We start from the raw sequence: 19,052 nt of genomic DNA, 5'->3' as shown, positions 1-19,052 counted from the left end.
CAAAAGACGAGTTAGGAGGAGGGAAAGGAAAAAAAGGAAAGAAGAAAAAAAAAAGCAACTGTGATGGTTTTCCCTCATCGTAAGACAGATCAGTCAAGACATACCTTTTGACTAGGACTGCACAGCTGTTCATCCTCGGGGCTGCCAACAAGGTGGATGGTCTCCGTCACCCCGGGGGCCTTGAGCAAGTGTTGCTTTGGTTTATTTCAGGAGGTGCTATTGGAAACATAAAACAAAGTGCCTGGGGGGCACTATAAAAAAATAGAAAAATACAGGAGACTTGATCATCCAACGGGTATTTATACGTTTTTAAACAGGGGGCGAGGGGAAGAGGGAAACAGACTGAGGTAACATTCTTTCTTCCATGAGCGCAGCCTCGAGTTGTTTGTCACCGCTGAGTCCATGCCTTTCTGCTTATATTCCATTCCTGCATGTGGAAATTGCTCTTCGCCAGGTGGAAAGCGAGGGAAAAACCCAGCAACAACCAAACAGCAGCTATGCTGACAGAGGAGGAGGGTCCCAGGCCAGGAGGCGCTGCTGGTCAGGGCCCAGGTGCTGGAGGGAGGCTGCACATGGGTGGCCCGGGCTTCTCAGGAACTGCTGCCGTTTCATCACAAGCAGGGAGGAAGATGGAAAGGTCAGGGAGGAGAAACGGGGAGGGGGTCTGCCGTGGGGAGCCACCAACTCCGTGGGGCACAGAAAGTGCCATCCTCTGCCATCGAGGAAATCCTCCTGATTGGGGAGCTTTGAATCAATCCTCCCCCCAGTGGCTGTCTTCTAAACAGGACATTACTTCCATGTCTTTGATTTCCCTTCTCTCTCTCTCTCTCAAAAAAAAGTCTGCTTCTAACAATAGCTAGAATATATAAATAATAATTTTTAACGGTTATCGGTTCTTTGTTTCCAAACCCAATGCTCCTCCACTCTTCATTTTGCCAATAAATAGGATAACTGAGGAAATCAACTCTGCTCGTGTCAAAAAGATCCCCTCCCCCCCAAAAAGAGAGAATCTGCCTAACTTCCCATTTCTATAGAAAATAAATAGTACATCATGATGCCATCTCTCTGAAGGACTGTTATTCTGCTCTTCTGTTTTGTTTCAGTAGTTTGTGCTTCTGTTGTACATACCCTAAAGAGAGGGAAAGGGGGCAGGGACACGTGGAAGGTGAGAAGAAAAAGCAAGGATGAAGGGAAAACCTAAGTTGTCTTTCATTAAAAAATATATATATGTATATCAGAACCAGAACAAGGACCAAAGTCAGAGGGTGATGGCTAATTGCCCAGAGAGTCCGTTCCGTGCGTTTAGCAACTGCCCTTTTTATCTGCTGTGGGCGAACCGCGGCCACTGCGGCGTCCTCGGCAGGAGCGAGGCTCTTCCAAATCGTCCTCATCAAAGCCGTGGAAAGTTGAGGTGTCACTTTCTGACGTGGAACCGAATAAGTCCTCCGTGGTGCGTGCTGCGGCTGCTGCCTCCTTCTCCTTCCTGCCTTCTCCTCCCAAATGAGCTGACATGTATGATGAATATATCAGCACATGGTTAAGCAACAGACAGCATTATTCATATTCTTATTACATTATTACCGGGTTATTCTTAATAGCAAGAGCATAAACCATTTCACACTAAAAAGGGGTGAACTGGGTGTGCGTCACCTGGCAACAGGGATTTGGGGTAACAGGACAAAGCCAACATTTCCAGGGAAAAGGATTCTCCCCTCCCTGAAAAGGCATCATCTCTACCATAAGACATGTGTCCACAGCTCTGACAGTGCAAGATTCAACCTCGATCTTTCTTTCTTCTCTTCCGTAGGCATACATTGGCATGCATGCTCGCTCAACCCTGCCCCAGACAATGCATTTCCTTGGTGGTTTTTAAGCCCGGTTGGTATTTCTTTGGTGTTTGCAGCAGGCGTTTCTTTGCACAATGTTTGTCCTTCACTTTGACAGTCAGCTTTACAAAGGTATTACTGTCAGATAACCCGGTCAAGGTGGTTAAGCCTCCATCCATTTTATTTTTGATTTTTACCCATTTCTAATCCCATTCTTTCTGGACCCTTTCAATGCTGCCCTTACACCATGTAGCTCATTTGCTCTGAAAGCAAAAAGAAGTCGGCAAGTCTGATAAGCAGTAGGTAATAAAAGAGCCTGTGGTTTTCTTTCACCTCTGGAGGACAGTTCTGTGATCTGCACCCACGTACGTGTGCATACACATGCACGCGGTGTGCATGCGGGCCCATGCACAGCCCTCCAGCCACTAAACGCACTCAGGTCTGAGTTACTCCAGAAAGTTACTCCAGAAAGCCCAGTTACTCATATTTAACTCAGAGCACTGAGAAAGTGGGAAATAGGGGTGGCAAAGCCCAATAAAAGTGTCCTCAAATCTACGAAAGTCAAGTTGAAACTTTTCCACATTCTAAATGGGGCCTGGGACAACCCCCTAATGAGGTCATGAGGCACCACTGATGGTGCCAGTTTCAGGAATCTCACACTCTCCCCCAGGAAAAGGAGGTGGCAGGGTAGGTGGGAAGGACAAGACTGCTCTTCCGAGCTTCACACTCTTCCTTGGAAGGACTCCAGGGAGGCCCAGAGAGGTATTCGCCCACTTGCCTTAACAAGCGTATCCCATGGGTTAGTGCCACCTGTTTATTCCCAAGGTATCGACTATTTCAGGAACATCAGAGTCAGACCTTGACTAAACTATCCATCAAAATGAATCCTTGGCAAATGCAATGAGAACACCTAGACTGGTATAAAATGACCCCCTGAGCCCCACAACAGACAGATCCCAGGAAGAGTAAGCTGAGCAAAGACAGTAAGAGAGAGGCTTTGGAGAGAAAAAAAACCAACTGCCCACTTCTGGTCCCCCGGGGATCAGATTCAAGTACCCCATCTTTTACAGGAAAGGAAGAGGGGAAATTTCATCAGTTTTCACTGAATGCTGAAGCTGCCCTCCCTAACACATCCCAAACCCACAGCAGTCTGTAACATTCTGCCTAGAATGCCATGCCACCAAGTAACTTTGCTTCTGGTGGTGGAGATTTTGTCCGATCGCTTGCTTTTAAAAACTGCTGAATTGGATTTCATTTGTTTCATTTTCTTTTTGAGTATCTAAATCCCAGAGTCCACCATCCCATGGGCCCTCCCTTCTAAGTTGGCACCAGTAGGACTGAAAAGTTCGACATTAGGTATCACATTTGGCAAATAAATGAACTGACGGGATTGTACGAGACCGGCCACCCCGTCAGGGTGCTCAAGGGTTACACGTGGAGGGTTGTGTGCAGTGGAAACCACGGTGCTTTTCCAATTCCTGATTTGCCGCTCAAGTCAGTCTTAAAGCTTAAGCAACCCAAAACCAAATATAAAAGGACAAAAGCTAAGGTTTGTGGACAAAGCAAGGGGAGAACTGAGCTGCTATGGTAAAGCCAGGTCTGGTCATCTCAGGCCTCCTCTCAGGACTCAGAGTAGAAAAGCTGCTGGGTGGAAAGGTGGGACAAGAGTCCCGGCTCCTGGCTGCTGGAACCAACCACCCACCGAACTGTATTTCACCTACTAGCCAGCAGCTGATGAGACTACAGATGAGTCTGAAACCTTCTCTCCTCCCTGCCTTGCACTTTGGTCTAGTTATAACATAAAACAATACGAAAAACCAACCACAACCAGCCAAAAATAATAGAATTGAAAAATAAGACAATGGCTTGAACAAAACCTGAAGACCTGAACTCATTTTAAGAAGGAAAGAACAAGACCAATTTTAGTCTCCGGATAAAGATGAAAATTTCAAAGTATTCCAAGTCAACTCCAGATGAGCCCTAAGAACACCAACTCTTTTGCCTCCTTGATCTACTCTCAGGCTCCCTTCTGTCTGTTCCGTATGAGAAAATGGGATGAGTGGCCAATGGAGGTGGTATTTATGCAGCTTCCTAGGAGCCCAGAGGCCTCTGACTCCCACAACTCCAGAAGCTCCCCCAGTGTTCATGTTTCCATACTCTTCCGGTTTGCCCCGGGCTCTTCCACAGAACAAACACATCATTTTTATTACATGCACATCACCCGATACAAGGAAGCATGTTGCCCATCTCCAGGGTGTTTCCACACCGACTCACTGTTGTCCACAACAACAACACACAAAACATATCCACCTCGTGGAAAAGCCGGACAGACAGAAGCCAAAACCTCCTTTCTCTTTACCTGGATCCCAGGGCATAACTTATGGTTCTTAAGACTCAAAGAAGAAAAATACCAAAATAACCTGAAAACCCCTCTCCACTCAAAATCACCACCACCGTCACTCCACCCCACCTCCGTCCCCCCCCCCCCCCCCGCCCCCGGAGGACGGCAGAGGAATGCGAGCGGGACAGCTCCTGGGCTACGGGCACACACTGCGAGGAGGGGCCGCACTCACCAGAGCGTCCGCAGTCTGCACAGGACACCAGCTCTTCCGGCCTCCCGCTCTTCTTGTTCATGTTCGAGCCCCCCAAGCAGAAGTCACAGTAGTTATTGGGAATGACGGTCCCATCCGGTCCTTTCTGGGCTGTGGAAACATTTTTTTTTAAAAAATCCAATGTTAGGCTGAGGTGAGTCTCCACTGGCCCCTCTTCTCCCAGGTTGCGGCAGAATCTGTTCCAGAAAGAATACAAAGTTTAGAATCTGAGGTTTCGTGACAGCCAAGTTGTTAACTTGGGCTAAGTTTCCTTTAGGATCCTCCTCGGTTCAGCTAATGTCTTACAAGCCGTCCAGAGCTGAGTTTGATTTTTGCACTATTTCCCAGCTCTGTGTTTTTAAAGAAACTACCCTGCTCCTCTGATGGCAATGAGCAGGGCATCCAGAAGGCCTCCTAGTCAAGTGAACTTCTCTCATCCCTGAAAAACCAGCCCTCAGGCCAAGGCCTGACACATCAGACAGCAGCCATCAACACTGGTGTGACTTACAGGGAGGGAGAACGGTCATTGCCTAGGCCTTGCCCTTGGGAAAGATGCTCATGCTTAGGAGATACTCCTCCTGCCTCTGAAAAGGAAAACAAAGAGGCACTGATGGGTGGTCATTTCCACAAAGGACCCTGCAGAGGCTCTTGAGGACTCTGAGGAACATCTTGGCAGGTACGCAGGTGTCCACTTTGTTTAGCCTCATCTCCCTGATGTCCAGGTCATAGAAAGTACCCAGGACTAGTTAATCAGAACTGGACGCTTAGTCTCATGCTGGAGATGGGCTGAATGGTAAGTTAGTGAGCATGTCTTGAGGCTTAAGACATTCATAAGCCACCCACGCTGAAAGGCCTTACACGAAGGCAAAGAAGTATCTTGGGCAGGATCTTAAAAACAAAGCCTTGTGAGAACAGCCCACGTCCCCAAGCACTGAACCCTTAGCTTCTAGGGGCTGGCTAAAGAGCCCTGGAAAAATACCTCTACTTTCCTTGTTTTTCATTCCCTATTGTGGACATTTCTTTGTCATATTAACACTCTCTGTGACGAAGAAAAAAAGTCTCTCTGTTTATGGGATCAGCCTAAACCACCAGGGCATCTTCCCCCTCGCTACACCCAACGTCTGCCGCTCTCTCATTATTCACTGGCTACCGTTAATCAGGGTCCCGTAGGGTACAAATCTGTAAAAGGAAGCAGATATGTGAGCAGAAATACCATCCAGACAGTAAGTGATAAACGGATTCACCCACTTTAATATGATTCCCCCTGGCCTTCGCTTCCTCCATGCCTCTGCTTTGCCTCCAGGAATAGAAAAACTTACCTGGGGAAGGCGGAAGACAAAAGCTCGCAGAATTACATTATAGAGGGTTAATCCATTTATCAGTTGCTATTTGGATGGTTTAATCAGTTTCTAAGTCATTGATTTTCATCTTCGGGGAGGCAGACGATTCTCTGCAAGAAAAGTGTTGGTTGTTTGGGGCAGACAGGGGAGCTGGCCACACCCTGTGGCCGGGGGAGTGTGGGCTTTTCTTCATCAGTCACTGCATCGCAAAGACATCTGTGTGTCATACAGAATGGTTTTGCAAATAATCTCCAAAAACCAGAGGCCTGCAGAAATTTTACTCTGCCTATAACATTTTCATTGCCCCAATCCAGAAGGAAGTCCCTCATCTCCTTTCTCTCTCAGTTGCCATCTTAACCACTTTTAGAACTCTCTTAAGAAAATCCAAGCATGTCTAGGAAACAAATAAACTCAGGGTTTCTTCATTAAGAGACTATCATGGAAGTAAATCAAAAGGTGAACAGGAAGAAGTGGGTTACGTTATGTTTAGGGGCTGAGTATAAACCAAAGCTAAGCTCCAAGATTGGTATGAACTAGGTGTAAAATGTGGAGATGCCAATCACAACTTAGGTGGCTTCCTGTATGACGAGTGATCACAGCTCCCATGTATGTCATCCCACTAGACCTCTCAGGAGGCCCAGTCTCATCAGCTGTCTCTTTCCTGTTCTGTTAGGGACCCTTCATCATGTCAGATCTTCTCCCCTTTCATAAAATCTTTAAGCAGCCACGGACTCTTGTTTTCTCCAACACACTGCATTCCTTGTGATTTACGAGGATGAAGAAATGGAATATAGAGTCTAAGAGCTCCCAGATGATTCTTTGTAGTTTTTGCCACCAGCAGACCACCAGTAGAACATCCTATTGAACCAGGGATTCCAAAACGGCATGAAACAAAAAATTCAGAAACGATCTAGTAGAGCAAAGGAAACAATGATGGAGAAATTGATCCTATGGAAAGACCAAAGAAACAGAATTTAATTCATCTGATGAAGAGAAGTTTCTGAGGAGATGGAATCAGAGCAGGGTCCCCACATATATTTGCATTGGTTGCTGGTTATACAAAGCTGCTGGCCAAGGGAATAAAGATGATGCTGAAGTCCCAGCTGCAGGCTCTGGTGTGTGCAGGTGTGACATGCTGGGGGAGTGGGTACCATTTTAGTCCAGCAATGGCCCAGTATAGAAAGTGGTAGTGAGCAGTTATGCTTCACTTTCCAGTGAGATCCTTTCTGCTTCAGTTCTTAGTCTCATCTCATGGCAGTGAGCCCAAAGCTGGCTTCCATCTTGGTAAAGCAGCACAGGATGGGCTAAGCCATAGCTTTCACATCTGGTTCTCTTAGCTTGTAGGTATTTAGCATTGGTTTCAGGGTGAGAGATCTCACATGGAGCTCTCCCTACTCCCCAGCCAGAAAAGATCATCCAGGCCTTGGGGAGAGCATGGTGTTGACATCATTTCTATGACCTTTCCCTTGTGTGTATGTGTGTACACCTTATTGCCCCATATTCAGTGGTTTACTCCTTCAGATTGGGGACCACATCAACTCATTGTTGGAAAACCTACATGTCCCGCATACAGGAAATGGCTAACAAGCATGTGTGAGATGAATGGCTTAGAAGAGGATGGCAGAGGAGTAGGTAGGCAGCCCAGTGATGCATTGGGAGCTCCTCCCGGGGGAAAGAGGCAGGGTTATTTGTCACTCTGAATATCACTCACCACCTGGTTTATTCCCCTAGTCCCCAGAGCTGGTCCATGTCCAAATGGTCCAAATGGATTGATCAGTCATCTGGCCTGGGTCATGTCTAGCTCCCAGTGTCCACAAGAGTAGGTGGCCAAGGAACCCAGGTTGCTGGGAGCATAACCCTGTACTGTACCCTACTATGCACAGTAAGTGAAGTATCATCTTATACACAACATACAAGGAAAGGGTAAGTCCATGAGTCACTGTCTCTTGAGAAGGGGACACCAGGTTGTGCCCACCCACTCAGCTCCGTCTCACTCACCTGTGTTTTGAGAAGAAAAAGAAGCAGATGTATATTACACTATAGAACTGTGACAGATCTTATGCTGATGCTTCAGCCACGCAACTTCATTGATTCTCAGAACAATGTGGTGAAGTAGGGAGCATTTGACAGATGAGGTAACTGAAGCCCAGAGAGATTAAGGGGCTGCCTTCAGGCCCTAGTTAAGAAGTAGAGGAGGCAGGACTCACCCCTGGGTTGTCTGTGTCCCCAGGGACTCTGTTTCTAATCACATTTCTCTGCTTCCTGGGAAGTCCAGAGCCAACCTTGCATGTGAAATATTTCATAAATCTCTTTAGAGTCAACATGATTCACCCATTACTTTATTTAGGAAGCCCAAAGCGATAAAAAAAAAATGCATTGAGATTGGCCTGATAAAAGTGGAAATTCCCTTTGAACTTGAATTTAATGTCCCTACTGCAGTAATCCATCCTGGTGACCCTGTTTATTGTCCTATACTCTGTGAAAACACTTCTCCAGAGAATTCCAGAGACTTATGACGGATTTTTTTTTTAAAGTAAAGCTCACACCGTGGCTTTATTGGCCTTTGGCCTGACCCATCCGTGAGCAATTTCTTAGCACCGTCTATGAGATCATTATAAAAAAGATTTTACTATAAATAGGAAGCTCTCCCAGACCTTGCAAGTGGGATTTAAATAGAGATTCTGCTTCTGCTTATGGGAAATTGAGTCTCGCTTTATAGAACAAGATGACGGGGAGGCCAAAGCCCCAAGTGGTATCTCAATGGTGGCGTCCCCAGTGATGGATTTGGTTTTCTGTTGATGAATGTTCATGGGCTGAGATCATATAAGTGATATAAGGAAGCTGCTGAGAAAATTAAGTGAGCCTTGAGAGTTTAGGAGTTTACCTGGGGGAGATAACTCTTAAAAGCTCACAGGGGGAAAAAAATGGAAATCAAGAACCAAGTTCATGCAAAAATTAATAATAAATAACAGAAGGTGGGAAGCAACGTTCAAATAAATCAAATGAAGAGAAAGGAAAAGCCAGGCTCCAAAGAGTCCCAGCAGCACACTCAGGAAAGAGTGAGCAGTCATTCTAGAAAGGCATCAGGGCACACGACCACACTGCAGGAGTTTTTACTTCATTCAGGCCACGTGTCGAGGGCAAACAAGGCCCGAAGTCTTCCATGGAATTATCACCCAGACAGGGCTGTCTTTCCCCCTTTTAGTCTAACTTCTGCTGCGATACGCCTGCCACTCATGAGACGAATGAGCAGTGGGGACAGGCTGGCCATCAGCCACAGCCCTTCACCTGCTTCTGCTGAGACCAGAGCTGTGTCCCTAGCGTCCTAGGGAAAAAGGAAGCAAGCCAGAAGTTTAGGCTCCTCCATGGCATATCCACAAAAGCATGACTTCACATCCTGAGCAGATGCTCCACCGCCTGCCAGGGCCTGGTATGCAAAGACACGTGGCTGTGTTCCGTGGCCACCACTCAGCCCAAACCCAGCCCCAGCCCAGCAGCTGTCTTCCCAGGGCCTGCTTGCAGGGGCGTGCGGCACTTGGGTAACCTGGGGGCAGGGAGAAGAGCCCTCCAGGAGGCGCTGTGCCTCTCTTGGTGCCCCCTACCCGTCCCCCCACCACCCTCCACGGCTGACAGTTCTCATCCCTCCACAGGTCTGTCGTGTTGCCATGGCAACCGGAATCCTGGGCTCCGGCAGCCTCTGGTCTTGCCACCTGTTATTACTTCATCTCTCAAGTGTAAAGCATCCCAGCCCAGCGCCACTTGGCTGTGCAGAGCGCATCTTCAGAGGACGGAGTAAAGATAAGGGGCGAGGAAAAGAGGGGAAGCAAAGGTGGCCCCAGGCTGGCCACACAGGGCACGAGGGACAGGCCAGGCTAGAGGAAGAAGCTGCGGAGGCGGGGGAGGGTGATGAGGGAGGGGGTAAGCCAACTGCCTTCCCTTCAGAATCAGCGAGCAGGCCTCAGCTGGAGAGCAGGCCTCAGCTGGAGGCCACCGCCACCGCCTGCTCCCTTCCACCCAGCCTTTAATGAGGGACCAGGGAGGGGAGGGGGAGGCAGTGGAAGGCTGGGGCTGTGAAGAGAGCCATGCCGGCCCACGCGGAGTAGAGCCAGGAGAGGGTTAAAGTGGCGAGACAGAGACTGTGGGGAAGGCTGGACCAGAGGGCACAGAGAGCCTCGAAGCCTGGATAAATGGCCTTAATTCTCATGCTCTTGCTCACCCTACTCCTTGCGTGTTTACTCATATAAATTATCCCCAAGGTCTGACACCTTTTTTCATTGCTTCCCTAGAACTGCTGAAAAAATAAATCCCACAGATCCAAGGAATAAAAATGTTGGGATTCCATGCAGGCTGGTTCTTCTTGGTCACTTAATAGCAACTCGGGCCCCACCCTGGGACTCCAGAGGAAGACAAACGATGCCTTCCTCCCTGCATGTGGAAGGCGGGGCAACGGGGGAGCCCGGCACGGGGAGGGGGGGAAAGGAACACCAGGAGCCACGCAGCACGTGACCGCTCAGCCTCCCAGGCCCTTCTGCTGCCTGGCACTGAGCACAGTGCGAGCGTATGACCGTGAGGAAGGGGCGCTGCTGATGCAGACTGACTCCAGGCCCTGCGATCAGTCCTCCTGGAGAGGAGAAGGCCGAGGGCTGACTGAATAAGTCTTCAAGTTTATGGATGGGCCTAAATTGCCAGACTTCACATTGTCAAGGACAACAGGAGACAGAGAGGCTGAAATGGCAGTTCCTGCTACAAGAAAGCCGGAAATGAAGGTGGTTCGATAGTTAAAGGCGTGGTCGGAGGAAGGACGCGTCTCTGGAGAGGTCTCTGCACCTGGGAAGGGGGCCCTGGCCCGGGGTTGTTTGAGTGCATGCCTAGCTAGAAGCAAGGAAATATGCCAGAGGATGTCTTAAGGCCCCTTTTAGGCCGATTATTTGAGGATTATAATAGGGTGAAAGAAGAGACAGAAAAGCGAGGTTTTCCAAACCCAGAGGAACTCAGCCTTCCATCATTGCTTTATATTTGTGTCTGTGTCTCTTTCCCTATTAGCCGTGAGCTCCCTGAGGGCAGGAGCGGGTCTTTAATCTCTGAATCCCCAGCACCTGGCACGGTGATTGACACAGAGCTGACAATAAATACTTAATGAAAGGATGGGCAAATCTTCACAGAGGCTTTTCGGAGGAGAAAAAAAAAAACAATCTGCCAGGCAAAGTCAAAGACCAGGAATTGAGCAGATGTAAAGTGTCCCCTGAGGACTGAGTGACCATCCTAAAGCACTGCCAGCATCAGTCCTGTCCATAACAGGGGACACAAAGAGTGAGGGGCAGAAGCAACACAAAGAGTGGGGGGGCCCACTGGAGAAAATAAAGCTGCAGGGGAGAAAGCCAATGGGCCCCTCCCAGGGGAATCCTCTCCCTCAGGCATTACTTGGAAAACCTGGATGGAAGGGGTTAAGAACGCCCTGGCTCAGCGGGCCCCCGGAGCCCCAGGAACCCTGTGTTCGCTCTCTCACCAGGAGCCTGGAAGCAGCCACTGAGAACACAGGCTCTGGCTTTGTGCTTTGGTGGCCGTCCAATCCTTCTAAAAATGTAAAATGTCCATCATCCTACCCTTCCTTGTACCTATCCTCTTTTCCTCCATCTTTATGGGACACAAAACTCATACCTTAAACACACACCCTGTAAATATTTACTCCTAGACGCTGTGCTGTAAAATCAGAAAACACGTGTCTGTTCACACAGATGTCTCCACCTTAATGGATGCATTTGGTTAGGGTTGCAATTTGCCAGGAGTTTGGACACCATCTCACCAGTTCTGGGACTACATGGTCACATGGCCCATCAGTAATGTCCTTTGTGCTCCAGCCTGAGGCCAGCAACCCCGGCTCTGTCACTGATGTTTCAGAAGAGCGAGGAAAAGACCAAGTAAGGCTGATGACTTTTCTCAGTGCTGATTAAGGAAAGCATAGGGAGATGTTTCCATTTTCCAGTGGAAGGTCATGTGGGTCAGTTCATGCCCCGGCGAAGCGACTTGTTATCACCACCAAATGAGCCAGTTGAGGGGATAACATTTAACTTGAGAGGAACTATGTCGACAGGGCTGTGAATGAAGTGGTGTCATTCCCCCTTAGAGAGCTGCAGGACATCCCAGAGATTTAGAGCAGAAGCCTTGTCCACATCAGATGTCATGCTATTATTATCGTGGTATCAGAATTCAGCAAGCCCCCTTCCTCTCGTGCTCAGCCTTGCCCCTCCCCACGCCTCTTCCCACAACCACCTCCACGGGACTCGGGTGTGTCAGCCCCATCAGTCTACAAGGGACCAGCGTTTTCTATGTCCTTCAGACTGAAAACAGTGCTCAGGAAGAAGAAAGGGGTGGGCCTTAAGCACCAGCCCCAAGGATTAGAAGAGCTCAGGGACCACAGAGCTGAGGGGCGGCTCAGCCCAGGGATGAAGGCCCAGACGAGTGACACATCCAGAAAGCAAGCTGGGAGGCAGGTACTGGGAGCCACAGAGACGTTTGCCTGAGGTAGGACAGAGTCTTAGGAAAAGAATGAAAATGAAGTTTACCCCTTCCCCAGATTTAACAATGGAATCTGATTCCTGGTTACCTGCCTCGGGGGCGCCCAAAAGAAAAAAAAGAATTTAAGAGAAATACTGATTGGCCATCAGTCTTCAAAAGCGGGATTTCTCTAAGGCAGTGGTTCACAAAGGGGGTTTCTTCAACATGCAAATTCTAGGCCCCCACCCCAGACCTACTGAATCTGAAATTCTGGGGTGGGATCAGGCAGTCTGCATTTAAAGTAAGGAACAGGTGACTGCGATGCGCTCGGGCTGGAGAACCATGGCTCTAATGAGACACGTGAGAGTGATATCACGTTGTGTCATACACGTTTTCTGTTAGATCTGTGCTTTATACAAATTAATTTATTTAATCATCACATAGCCCTATGATACAGATGCGTTAGTGTTCGGATTTCACACAGGTGCTACTTAAAGCACAGGGAAGCTTATCTACGGTCACACGCTAGTTAGTGGCTGCACTGGCTCTGGGCCCAGGCAGCGTGGCTCTTAGCTGGACCAGCCGACACCAGCCGGCCATGGGCACATACAGCCACCCACCCAAAGGACATCAAATCAGAGTGGCTGCCAGGCCCCGGAGGCCAGGGCTTCTCAAATTTGAGTGCTGTGCAAATAAATCACTTAGGGATCTCGTTAAAATTCAGAATAGAATTCACAGGTCCAGGTTGGGCCTGAGAGTCCACGTTTCTTACAAGCTCCCCAACAGGGCAGCCAACTGTCCAGGCTTGCCTGGCACTGTGGGGTTCTCAGGGCACTGGACTTTCAGTCTAAACCTGGGAATGTCCTGGGCAAACCTGGACAAGGTGGTCACCTGAGTCCCAAGTGATGCTGATACTGCGGACCACGCTTTGAGAAGCAAAAATACAGAGCCTCAAGGTGAGGAGTTTGGATTGTTCTCAAGTGTGATAAACATTCCGCAAGCGTTGCATGGCATAGTGTATTTTATACTCTACAAAGGCCCCTCTGGCCACTCCAGGAAGAAAAGACTGTAAGAGGCAAGAACAAAGGCTGAGAGACCAATAAGGAAGTTGCAGTGATCCGGGCAGGAGCTGATGGTGAGGGAGACGGAGACAGGGAGACAGATTTGGGGTACATTTTGGATAGGGAGCCAAAATGGGTGTGAAGGAAAACAGAGCCAAGGGGGAATCCTAGGACTTTCACTTTAGGTACAGTATTTTTTTTTTTTTAAAGAATAGGTCAGAAAGAGAGAAGAGAGTCAGGAAAGACTGAGACATGGAATGAGAGAGAAGGATGCAGAAAAATTATTGAACTGAATGATGTGTGATTCTTTTTTTCTAGAACAAAACTCATTTACAAATTAAAGCCTCAAGCAGAATTTGTAAGGGCGGGGAGGGGTCCATATAACATCACTAACTGCTAGTTTCCTTTGAAGATTAAATGTGCCTGCTATGGACTGAGGTATTTCTCCCCCAAAATGCATATGCTGAAGCCCTGCCCCTCCATGTGATGGCATTACGAGATGGGGCCTTTGGGAGGTGATCAGGTGTAGATGAGGTCACGAAGATGAGGCCCTCGTGGTGGGATCAGTGCCCTTATAAGAAGAAACACTACAGAGCTTGCTTCTCTCTACTGATTGTAACCAAGGGAAGGCCGTGTGAGGACACAGCAAAAAGACGGCCATCACTGACCCAAGGAGAGAGTCCCCACCAGACACCGGCCCTGCCAGCACTTTTATCTAGAACTTCCAGCTTCCAGAACTGTGAGAAATAAATTCCTATTTTTTGAGCCAGGCAGTCTATGCTATTTTGTTACACTGACTTTCACACTGCCCACTAGTACAACCGTTTCTTTTGAAAACCACTGTGTAATAGAATGCGTTTGATAATTGGCCTTTGGGGGGAAATTAAGGGACAGCAGTAGGACCATGCCAAAGACCCCAGGCTGAGACTGGGGTCTGTCACTTGGGGTTTCAGTATCCTGACACAACTGAATGGCGTCCAACTCAAGCACGTTCACATCTCAGCTTCTCATCTTGCTAACCAGGTGACTTGGGGCAAGTTCCTCAACCTTTCTGAGCCTCAGTTGCCTTAGCTGTAAAAACAGAGTCAAAGCACGTGCCTCACAGACTTGCAAACATTACCTGACACCTAGTAGATGTTCCATCATGCCTTTCCCTCTTTCTTTTCCTCTGTAAATAATTTTATTTCTGAAAAGGCAGGGGGGAAAAAAAAATCAAAAGCCTAAATAAGTAAGCTTTCCCAAGAAGTGACGCGTGGCTGGAGAATTCACATTCATGCTCCAGGTCCAAGGGCACAGCCCTTGGTCTCTGTGTGCCTCGGTGTCCTCTGGGGGATACAGCACCTACCTTATAAGGTTGCTGTGAGGGATGAATGAGATAAACGTGGCACGCCTAGCACCGTGTCTGACACATTTGAGGAATGTCAACAAGTATTATTGTCATTGTCACTGATCACGATGTGGAACTCTTCAATCCTGAACATTTTAGGTAATTAGGCTAAAACTGAGAAAGAAATAAAAGCGGCTCACAGACAGGCAAGGGGCAGGTAGATGCCTCATCCTGGGGAAACGGATGGTCAACACAGAGATGCCACACTTGGCCAGATCTGCTCCACAGCCTCCTCCCTCTGGGTCTCACGTACCCATCTGATCTCCCCAGTCAGACCAGAAGTTGTCCTAGGGCCAAGACCACATGGTATGCCTTTTTTGAGACCCAATTACACTTGGCCCCACGAGTGCGGGCATGCACAATAAGTGCTTAATAAATATTCATGTTTAACCCGTAAGGAAGGATTGGTGTCCCATATCTAAGATTTAGCAAAGAATGTTCCAGGGCCAGATAGTTCCGCCTGATGCCAATGAGACCCCCATAGGCAGTTAGCCTCCCAGTATCGCACAGCCGCAGACCGGCCCTGACTCCGATTAGCCATCTGTGGTCCCAGACGTGCTCTGTTGGTCCGAGGTGTGCGGGCCTGGTGCCAAACACCCACAGCACCTGAAGACTCGCGGTAACCCCACGAGGTCAGTATGATGATTCTCTCTGTTTTACAGAGGAGGCAACGAAGGAGCAGAGAAGTGTAAGTAATTGGCCCCCATTTACACAGACAGAAGATGTCAGGGCAGCAGAGTCGTTCGCACACTGGCCCGGCCAAGTCCAGTGCCATTTTCTCAGCCAGTAGGTCAAGATTGTGGATGGCCCACGGGTCTGGAGGATTAACTCCAAGCATACCTTCAAGGCCAGACCCACCCCTCGGGTTCTTCTTTGCTTTGTAATGTGTAAACTGTTTAGTTAAATAATAATTCACCTAAGGAACACCTGTCGTTAGTTTCCAAATTTGCTTTAGGGAGCGAGAAGCAGCGCGCTCTCCCAGGCAGAGCCGTGTATCTAAGTGGTCCTCTCTCTCCCGCGCCACAAAGCCTGCACTTCCTGCTTCCAGGCAGGTGGTGAGTTGTGTGTGTTTTATGGCTTTTCAGGCACCTTTCAGACTGATCCAAAATTCTTAAGCTTGTGTCAAACATGATTTTTCACTCTCTTCTTTAAAGCTGCATCCTTGCCCCTGGGCCGTATGTCAGAGAGCAGAGATGTCAGAAGACGAACATCTGTTAGATCTTTCCCATCAGTATGACAATGACATCATAGGCTTCTTTTAGATAATTTGCACATTATCAGACTAATTTTCAGATTATCTAATCAGCCAACATTACCCTTAATCAACTCGGCTCTCCTCTTCCAGCTCTGCAGAGTACCACATGCCCTCCAAAGGCACACTGGGGTGGGGATTTTTCTTCTCTTGACAGATATTGAGAGCCTAGCTATATGCCAGGCACACCATTATTAGCCAGAAGACCGAGACCTCCCGGGACCGAGGACAGCCTGACTTCCATTCCAGGGACCTGAGAAACAGGCTTGGAATAAATTTGGAAGATCCATATTTTAAAACACATTTCCCTCATAGGAGCTCCAAGTGTGTTGTAGAGAGCATTTTATATTCATTGATGCTATTAAATAAGAGAGATACACCATATAACAATGAATAACATGCCAGGCGGATTTCTTTATGAATCATTTGCTCTTACTTCTAGTAACGGCCACCTCGGCTCTCCTTTTCCTACAGGGTGACAGCCACACAGCCTGATGGAGAAGACGCTTCCAGCTGTGGGCCCTGCCCATGTTTCCACCGTTCCTCCAACACTAGTGTCAGATCCAACCACAACCAACTGTGTGAATGCACCGTACTATTTTATATCTCCCTGCCTTTGAACACACAGTACCTCTACCTGGGAAGCCCTCTCCCTCCCAGTAAATTTCTCCTCGTTCTTCAAGGGCTAATTTGAATGTCACCTCCTCAGGGAAGCCTCTGCAAATCCCCTAATGCAATGATTCTCCAGCTTTCCTGTGCACCGGAATGCTGTGGACAGCTTTTTAAAACAGATTGCTGGCCTGCACCTCTGAGTCTTTGTTTTAGGAGGTCTGGTGGAGCCAAGGATCTGCATTTCTGATAAGTTCCTGGGTGATGCTGATGCCACACTTACAGCACTGCTGTCCTAAGGAGCAGAGAGTGTACTGTGCCCTTGAGCCCTTGGCTTCCTTCACCACTCTCTTTACCCTATTACACATTCCTGCTCACCACCGTGAGCTCCTCAAGGATGGGAGCCTAGACTGTACTCACAACATGGTTACCAAACCAAAAGATGGATGGGTAGATGGATCTATGGATGGATGGACAGATGAATGTATTAGACTGAATTTATCTACACAGCTTGTCCGTCTAGGTCCACGATCTCACGAATGCCCATACCCACCCCACCTCCCAGAAAGGAACCTTGAAAAAATCACCTATAATAGATTCCCACTGTGCAGAGGAGGTCAAAAGAAATTCAAGAAGAGCTTTGACATTGTGAACCTGTGTTAAGGAGTTTTGAATACTAATCCAATGCTCTTTTTGTTTACCGAGGTGGCATTTAGGAGTCACAAAGAATGCCTCTGAGTGGCACCTCTCAGAGTCCTAACCTCCCCAGACCCTCCCTCCTTTTATTTATATATACGTAGTCTATGTGTGCTTGTATCTGTATGCACACACGTGTGCGCGCTCACACACACATACACACACACATACAGTGATTTCATTTGTAGAAGGTAGAGGAAGGTGGTAAGAGAAATAAAAGAACACAGAAGAATCCAGCCTCCCACAGGGAGGAGAGGGGCAGCAGCTCAGGCAGGGAAGACCCCATCAGAAAAGTCCTACCTCCCAAGGTAGGGGGTTTGTTTGAGCGCCAAGCATCCCTGGGCTGCCTGGAGCTCAGGCAGAGAGGCAAGGGCACAAAGGAAAGGGGACAAACCTACAGGAGAGACAAGAAGCATATATTCAGGAGAAAATGAGAGAGGAGGAGAGGAACAAAGGCAGGAGAGCATGAGCCGGGAGGGGCGGGAGGACAGGAGGAGCAGCAGTGAGTGCTGAGCTGGTAGCGCGGGGCAGCGGGGCCGGGGGAGGTCAGTGCTGGCTCCAGCACTCCGTTCTGCCCTTTCAGCAGCCGCAGGAGCAGTGATGAGCAATGGGCTTCGCAGGAGACCCAGCTGAGGCGAAGCCGCCAGGGACAGCAGGAGGACCAAAGTCAAAAGGTCTCAACTGCTGCAGGTGGTGCAAACACGGATGCCCGTGACACTGGCAACTCCTGAGTCTGCAGGGCTGTGCTCACAAGCAGCTTGGGTCCCCCCACCACGGCTCTGCTAAAGAGGGAAAAGTCTGCGTTCCCACGTCGCTGGCACCCAGAGCTTTTCCTGGAGGAACTGCAGCTTAGCCTTTTGGATAAACCTCTCCTGTCTCCCTCCCCCACTCAAAAGCTTTGCCAAGGGAGGACCACAAAGCGGAGACCTCAGGATGCTGCAGAGCCGTCACATTCGATTTACCACACAGCCCAGTGGCGTTTAGGGGCAGGATGGATGGGAGCCCACCCCCCACCCCAAACAGTGGGAGCAGCTAATGACTGGGTATTGATGATGCTGGCAATTAGCGCTCACGAGAAGATGGTTGGGGTTGCGGGGGCGGGGCACCCACCAGGGGAATGTGGGAGGAAACAGCACACATTCGGAGCAGCAAGCAGATCAGCGGCGTTTGTGCTGCAGAGAACCTGGGAAGAGCCGCTGTCTCTCAGATCTGTCCAGAGAAACCGTGGAAGAGGAAAGGGATGGCTTCTGTGGACACTAAGGGCCTTTCTGCCACACCTTGCCCGCTAGTAAAATTAGAGGTAATCACAGACTTCTCAGAGGCCTTGCGAAGAGATGTCCCTAAAAAGCTGTTTGTGAGGGTTCTGGAACCTTCCTCGTGTGAGGAGGCTCCAGATAAAGCCCCAGTACAGCTACTCTTTTCTATGCAGTTTAAAACTGCATAGTCGGACGATCCTTTTTGAAGAGCCCCGTTCCTCATCAGCAGGGTGAGAGAAGAGGGGCGGAGGGGGTCAGAGCAAGAGCGCTCACTGACAAACCCCCAGAAAGGACAACACGCAATGGGGTACGATTTCTTAGGGCCGCGTCTCCATCCAGGAGGAGAAAGGACCCGCTTCCTTCCTAAGCAAGGCCGCCTGGCCTCACGGTGAGGACACAAGGGGAGGGAAGACAACGACCCACGAGACTGCGTGAGGCGATCCTGGCAGACAGATGAAAATGTGGGCCGGGGCCCATCTCGAAGTCAACAGCCAGCCAGGAGGGGCGGGCAGGAATCACTAAGGAGGAGACCCCTGGGT

At 49.0% G+C, this 19,052-nt stretch overlaps 1 protein-coding gene across 7 annotated transcripts in view; it reads right to left on the bottom strand.

Moving 5' to 3' along the window:
• DPF3 (double PHD fingers 3) overlaps positions 1 to 19,052 on the bottom strand; it is a 280,249-nt gene that overhangs the window by 57,554 nt on the left and 203,643 nt on the right. For 6 of the 7 annotated variants that reach the window (XM_074365304.1, XM_074365300.1, XM_074365301.1 and 3 more), the window contains exon 8: positions 4,400 to 4,528. In XM_074365304.1, coding sequence (XP_074221405.1) covers positions 4,400 to 4,528 — 129 coding nt within the window. Of the gene's footprint in view, positions 1 to 104; positions 1,506 to 4,399; positions 4,529 to 19,052 lie in introns of all 7 variants that reach the window. The other variant, XR_012507468.1, reaches the window with a different exon arrangement.

This window comes from Camelus bactrianus, chromosome 6, assembly GCF_048773025.1.
Source record: "Camelus bactrianus isolate YW-2024 breed Bactrian camel chromosome 6, ASM4877302v1, whole genome shotgun sequence".
NCBI classification, from domain to species: domain Eukaryota; kingdom Metazoa; phylum Chordata; class Mammalia; order Artiodactyla; family Camelidae; genus Camelus; species Camelus bactrianus.
The sequence above is the reverse complement of the archived record's forward strand: the minus strand, read 5'-3'. Positions and strand labels throughout refer to the sequence as shown.